Raw genomic sequence first — 7,563 nt, forward strand, 5'->3', positions numbered from 1 at the left:
TCAAAGATCAAGGTCATATTGGACATAGGGAGACACCGACCGCTCAGTTTCTAGAGAACCCTTTGCTTGACCGACATCAAACTTGGTACATTGGTTCTCCCTAAGATGTAAATTACTCCTAATGATATCGAGATCTGATAGAGATCAAAACTTTGAATTATATTTGCCCCTGACTTATTGTAGGTTATTCATTTTTTCACTATCATTAAATGCATTCTAAATTTTAAGTTGAATCTTTTTAATATTGCTACATGGGGGGAGGAGGGGGCCTATATAAAATAAAACGATTTATAATTTTAAACCCATTGGGTTTTCATAGTTTTACGCTACCGAACTGGGAAGTTTTATCACCCATAAAATAGAGAGTTTTCTCTATGTTAATGATTATTAATTAATCCAGTTAATATGTAAACAATCTTTACGAACCTTGACTATTCCAGATCCAAATGTCACTCATTTTTATACTAAAGTAACCTATTGATTTAATTGTAGATTTCTGACTTCTGAGTTGTACATACAGAGCGTGATTTGATTTTTTCATGGCTTTATTTCCAGCTACGTTTTCGTTTTTTTAATACGTTCGAGCGTTGAGAAATGTTGGAAATTTCCGGATCAATGTAACAACCGACAGTTTCTTAGTAACGGTATCAAATGGTGGCATTTCTGGACGACGAAGGTCTGTCACAGATTCACTAGGAGCTGCCATGACTTCTTAAAATTCTAAATCACATACAGAAGTAAGAAAAAAATAAATTGAACCAAAGCAGAAGCAAACAGCTTCTCCCTTTCCTAAAAGAAATGGAATCTATTCAGGACAATTTTCTTTTAGGAATACACAATTTTTTTATTAATTGTTTTTTTTATTCCTTGATCTAAAAAATGAAATTAAGGATTATTTTTCAAACTTCCGTTGATGCTTTGGATGCATCATAATCAACACCCCCTTATTCAATTTACAAAGACAATTCGGTTATTCTGAATAAAAATAAATAACACGATTTTTTAAAGCAAAAAAATATTGTTTACATAAAGGATATTTATATTTATAGGTATTTTGCAAAATTCTTCGTGACCATATTTGATGTTGAATTTTTTATATATGGTACTGAATTTAAATGCAGTGTACCTGGAATATATAGGTATGTTCTAACATGATACGGAGTCCTATATTGAAATGGACAGTAAACAGCAGATGTCGCACAGAAAAATAAAACCCCGGGAGACTAAGATGTAAATGGAAGTGCATCCTATTGATTTGCCATTATGAGATTTTAGCCGTGGCTGTAGATAATGGTAATGAGAGCCATCTCCGGTATATAATAGTGGGATACCCGGCAACACCTGTCATTGGAAGCTTGTTTAACACAGCACCAGTAAATGTATATAATATAGCAAATCCAACATCGTCGTAGACTAGATGATACGTATATAGAGATTCTTGACAAGCAGTTACACATCAGTAGCAGACTCACACGCTGATATGTACATGGTCAATATTTTCTGGTTTAAAATTCTCATTTATGTTGTATTGTATTCATATGTGATCAATTTAAAGTTAATAAAGACTTCATTCATTGCTTTACAGAACAAAGAGAAGATACAAATACTTTTTTATCATGCTTTTCCAGTCTGGTTAAACATGGTTGTTTTCTCGGAACACGGGAAATGTCTACACTATGGTAATTACAGTCTGCTTTTGATAAAACCATGTACATAATTTTATTATAAAAAGCTTATAAGCTTTTTTCCCTGTGATTACATTTTTTTCAAAAACTGAGTCTATAATATTGGCGAGGACTTAAAACTTTGAACCATCTGTAGAACAACCTTAGTTTCCTTTATTATTAAAATGAACAGTATAAATCTCTTTCAGTGAACATTAAAGATATCTCAGCACTGACGCATATCTACATATATTTTAAAAGTTTAGTACAAACTAAATGTTATTCGCGAATATTTATGATCTACAGCATTATTTAATCTACTGTAACGGCATAATTTTCGCGGTGAGAAATTGTTATCGTGAAATTAAGACTGCACAGTAAGATTAACTTAACAAAGTTGATGGCAATGGACATATATAGAAATTAGAAAACCCGTCAATTCTACATGTACACAGGACAAAAAGGTGTTTAAAACTGCCTAAAAATATTACATACATGTATATTTCAATCTGTGGAAATAACTTTATTGTGGAATGCATGTTTAATTGAATGTTAAAAACTCACCTGATATACAAGTTCAGTAGAGGAAATTCCCCTTCTTAGCAATTTGAAAACAATAGCTGATATGTGTCCGAGAAACAACACGAAAATCCACCCACAGCAAGCCCAGTATCTTACAGGGAGGGTGACAAACGCTAAAAAGACCAAGAACACCACCCATTCCATCCGGGTACTTGTAACCGAAATATCCCGTAGATCCAAAATCTGTATACATACTAACAGGAAAAAGGGCAAAATGTTAACAAATTGTGAAACGATGTGCGAAATGTTAGTCTGAATTTCCTTAGCGCAGTACAGACTAAGAACGGCAATATTCACCAGGAGAAAGATGCAGGTTGATAATATAGTCGGTACCTTCTCTTCTCCAAAATGGAAAATACTGAGCGCAAAAATAATGCCTCCGAATATAACAGACGATAAAGGTAAGTGTTTTGAGATACACAGCATTTTCTCCTTCCTGAATATTATGTATTTCTGCTCTATAGTCTCTGATTTGTAGCGTTTCCACGGGAATCTCTCGTGGAGAATTGTCCATTCATCCTCCCCATCCATGGCTTGTTCGTCTGCTACTGTAAGCTTAGCGGTCAGTTTGCGATCGTCTGCAAGCATCGGGTAGACTCGCGCGCTTGCAGTTGTCATTTTTATCAGTGTTTTTTTTAAGTTATTCACTTTAAGTAGTACATGTATATCAGCAGTACATTATATGTTCTTATCTCATTATACAGAATCTAAATCACACATCATATACTCAATTCACTTTGACAAAAGTCTGCTCTCATTTTTTCTATATTCAATATAATGAGCCAATCAGGGACTTATCACAAACCTTCACAATTCATCCTCCTCGCAAAGGCACAATTGTAAAGCCATATTTACTCTTCAATTAGCAAATTCTAGAGAGCTGTGAAGAGAATCTACAGTTCTGATTGCGATATTACACCATAATACGCTATTATACCCTTTTATACATACATTCTGCATTTTCCTATTTCAGATGTATTGTCTATTTATCACTTCTGGATCTTTTCCAAATATCTTTTTCCCAGTTTCCGGTAGTTTAACATTTTTCCATATCCTTCATCCTACTGATGTATCCATATCCATCTCTACCACCAAAGTGATCACTACACTAGCACGTATTTGCTCTTTCGGAATCGGACAAATCATTGATTAACTTTTCTGGAGACAACAGCATTGTCTGCAGTGGGATATCTTTAATCAGAGAAACGGTGGATTTTTCTCTTTATCAACACAGAGAGTATTGAAACAATTTTAATTACATTTTATAAAGGTAAAAAGTCTTCTTCCTGAGAGAGATCAATTCTTGTAATTCAAAGAGGGAAAAGATTAACATGCTTAGAGCGATAATATCGCTTCTCTTTCAGTTATAAGTGTTTGATTTGCTTTGTGTAGTATGAAACCATATAGCAGGCTTAGTCTGGAAATTATCACTACACGGTCAATTTTCAACACTGAAGACATCATACGAATCAAAGAAATATAAAACAAGATGAGCAGAGATGGAAATCATTGAAACCAATATTGTAATGAAATTATTTTTTAAGAAAAAACACAAAATTAATTTCATAGCACAAATTTTATTTCGTTTATATACAAGTCAAGAAATGCTCCGATATGTCAGAGTTTGTCTATAATTTGCTTTATAGGTCTTTGTTTTTTTTTTGTTTTTTGTTTTTTTGTTTTTTTGTTTTTTTTTTTTTTTTTTGCTTTTTTTCAATTTTAAATACTTATTATTAAAGACTACCAACTATTCTGTCTCCTACGAAAGACTATTGGAATCAAACTACGGAAAAAAAATATGCAGAATGAAAAGGTGTAATAATGTTTAAAATAAAAAAAAAAAAAACAGAAGAGGTAATAACGTGCTTCGCGGATTATACAGCGTAAACTGACCCAAACCAGGTTATACTCGAATAATTTGGCCAAAAATTAGAGTCATTCCTAAAATAACGTGTAAAAATACGAGGGTTTATCCAAAAGTTCGTGGAATTTTTTTTATAACTTCTTTATTTTTTAATGGAAGTGATTGAAAATTTCAAGTGAAAATATAGAGGCTTGTTGAATTTTCTTAATAAAAAGATATTTTAAAAATTCATGATAGTAATACTTTGGTAGTTGCCATAGAAATGGACGGTTGAAAATGCGGGGGAGACATTTTTTGTTCATTATCATTTCAATTCTTGATACTCACTGTGGGGAAAATGCGCTAAGTTTCATATAAAACGAAAATGATATCATAATTACAATTAGTTGAACTTTTATAACCCTTGGTGTGAAATTTTTATTGATTTTGCGGGATATTTAGTGTTTTTTATTAATGATTTGTTGATCATGATGACATCGTTAGACAATGTCGACGGTCAGTTAAGTTTTGTGAAAATCTCGGATACACTCTGACTCAGACGCATATATATTAATGATACAGGCAGAACAAAAGTACAGTAAGCAGCCGGTTTTCAAGTGGCGTAAGACATTCAAGGAAAATAGAACTTGTGATGATGATAAAATATCTAGCAGCCTTTTGGAAGGTCGTTCTTTCCTCGTAGACAAATTGAGAGCGTCTATGGACATGGACCGCCGATGCATTGTGCTCGATATTGCTACTGAAATCGGAAATCATATGGAACGACAGAGCGTATTTTAATAAATGATCGTAATATGAAGAAAGTGGGTGCGAGATGGGTACAAGGCTTTCCCGAAGGCACAAATGGAGAAAAGAATGCAGTGCTCCGTAGAATTTCTAAGTCAATTTGAACGTGAGGGTGAGATGCTCCCAGAACGTGACGTGACATACCTAACTTAATGTGACGTCGAGGTCTCCGACCCCCCCCCCCCGGGGGGGGGGGTTTACAGCTGTACATGTTAAGAAAGCTCGTGTGATCATAATGGTTCTTGGAATGTAGTGAAATTTTCCAATATTGTTGCATAATTACTCTATTTTATATAGTTTTAATAAGCAAGGGTATTTTTACCAGATTTTTGATATTATGGACCATTTGATTAAGTGTTCAGAGTTCTAACATTTTGTATTCTACTGAGAGAAGGTAATCCCCTTCGCCATTCACCTTTGATAATTAATCATTGTAAATAATGTATTTGAAAGGTTAATAGAATAAGAAAATTATATGCAAGAATTTTTATTGTATAGTACAAAAAGTACTTTCATAGTTTTAATGACCAGGTAATCTTGTAAATGATAGATAAATAAAAATAAGGCAAAAATAACTCATTATATTAAATTTTCTTCAAAGACCAAGAGAGACCAATGTGTGTGGTTGAATATGTCCGCGATTTCAAAAACATTGTATAGAAGCACTTTTGTTTTGTTAATAGTGTGCTTGGTGATTAGTGATAAATGGGGGCAGGTAGAACTTATGAATACAGGACTAAGTATTTTGTTGATCCTGATCTTCCTATTTCTCTTAATTTTGGGTAACTAAGCCTCATTTTATACTTCAATGGATCCTCTAAATTGTTGTATTATACTCAGGTGACTGTTAAGGCCTTTGGGCCTCTTGTCTTTGATCAGATTCTTTAGCAGGCTTATACTATCCATGGATGCCATTTTGTCTTTGCAGGCAAATGCATGAACTATCGTGCTAATAGTAAAAAAGCTGACCACTCTTGGATTTATTTACTATAGTACATCTTCAATGAAGCTACAAAGCAGGCGACACGTGCGTTCCTTGGAACACTCTAGTTGTTGCCATAACTATATTGCATGCCGACATACTATTGAAAAATAATTTGCATACTGAAGACGGAAATATATAATAGTATGCCACGATTGCAAGAGTAGAAAACAAAAAGAATTCAAAATAAGAATTCAAAAAACTATAATGTTTTCCTTCGTCAAATGGGAGACATACATGCAAATATCCCCCAACCCTTTCGTTAGATGTACATGTATAATGTACAGATACATGCATAAAATGTACAATGTACATGTAACATGCATCTAATGACTCATATTTAGTTACCTTGTGTATTAAAACAAGCCGTAAATAACTCAAACTTAATTAGAATTAGTTTCAGTCTGAAGATCACGAGAATAAAGAAGCAGTATACCTAAATCATTCTACATTAATATTACATCTTTACAATATACATCCGGGCGTCGAACGCATCTGTGATGACACTTAGGATCAAATTCGATTTTCTTTTCATTTCAATTATATTGGGGAGGTCTCCGGTGGTTACATCACGTCTTTAAACTTATTTTTGGGTACAAGTATCTACATGTTCGTCCCATATTTGCAAGTTACTGGTACCGTGCTTTGAGTTTTGTTTCACAGCTTTGCATGCTACTATTCTTTGATCATTAATAAATTCTGTTGACACCATGACTGAAACCTTAGACGCACCGATGACTGCGCTCATTTTTCACAAATCTAAAGAATATTGCCCAAAAAAGTACGTATATCAACTGCTGCTTTTTATATTTGGTGTAAATTGACCCCGTCTATTGATTTTCTGCCAGTCGGGGTATCAGACGGAACCCCCCCCCCCCCAATATGTAATTGAAATCTTAAAAAACCGATACTGCTGTGTTTGTGCCGAATTGAATTTCCTGTAAATAACTTGCTTCTGAAATGAATTCTGAAAAAAATATGTATTCCTTGTTGTATCCAGGTAGGGCCATGTAGTTCACTGTCGCATCATCGAAGTTTGGGTCGATGGTGCGATGACGATGAAACAATGGTGCGATGACAATGAAGCGATGGTACGATAGGGCGATGACGATGATGTGATGGTACGATGAAGGGATAGCGCGATGGTGCAATATTGATGACATGATGTTGCGATGACGATGGTACGATGACGATGTTCACTATCGCTCATCATGCTGTCACACAATCGTCATCGCATTGTCGCGCAATCGCATCATCGTCATCGCTGCATCGTTATCGCACCATCGATATCGCGTCATCGATCCAACAATAGATGCTAGATGGTGCGATAGTGATCTACGTGGCCATATCTGGATTCCATACTGTTAATAAAATTTATGTCAAGATATTCAGACTAATCTTGGATTATTTTAGGCCGGCCTGACTGAAGAAGAATATATGCGAAACAAGGATTTTGTATAGTTGTTAGAAACGTGGAAAAGAATTATTAAAAAATCATACTGTTTATCTTTCTATGGATTTTCGGCTCTATTGCATCAGTAATTTTTGTATCTTTTTTAACCACTGCTTCTGGTTAAATTAATTTTTTTTTTACTTCTTGATAACAATGTAGTCATAAAAGCTTTTGCGTTAGAACATTTTTTATGCAATACAAAATAAAAGTTATCTGAAAATTAAATCTCATT

General features: G+C 34.1%; 1 protein-coding gene across 1 annotated transcript in view; it reads right to left on the reverse strand.

Annotated features, from left to right (window-relative positions):
* Window positions 1–2,864, reverse strand: part of LOC133186547 (adenylate cyclase type 6-like) — a 35,780-nt gene extending 32,916 nt beyond the window's left edge. The window contains exon 1 of the mRNA XM_061321778.1: window positions 2,229–2,864. Within this exon, the coding sequence (XP_061177762.1) occupies window positions 2,229–2,864 (636 nt within the window). The remainder of the gene's footprint in view (window positions 1–2,228) is intronic.
* Between the last annotated feature and the right edge of the window lie 4,699 nt (window positions 2,865–7,563).

Source organism: Saccostrea echinata, unplaced genomic scaffold (genome assembly GCF_033153115.1).
Source record: "Saccostrea echinata isolate AGI-Se365-2 ecotype Australia unplaced genomic scaffold, CSIRO_AGI_Sech_v1 ptg000014l, whole genome shotgun sequence".
Lineage (NCBI taxonomy): Eukaryota > Metazoa > Mollusca > Bivalvia > Ostreida > Ostreidae > Saccostrea > Saccostrea echinata.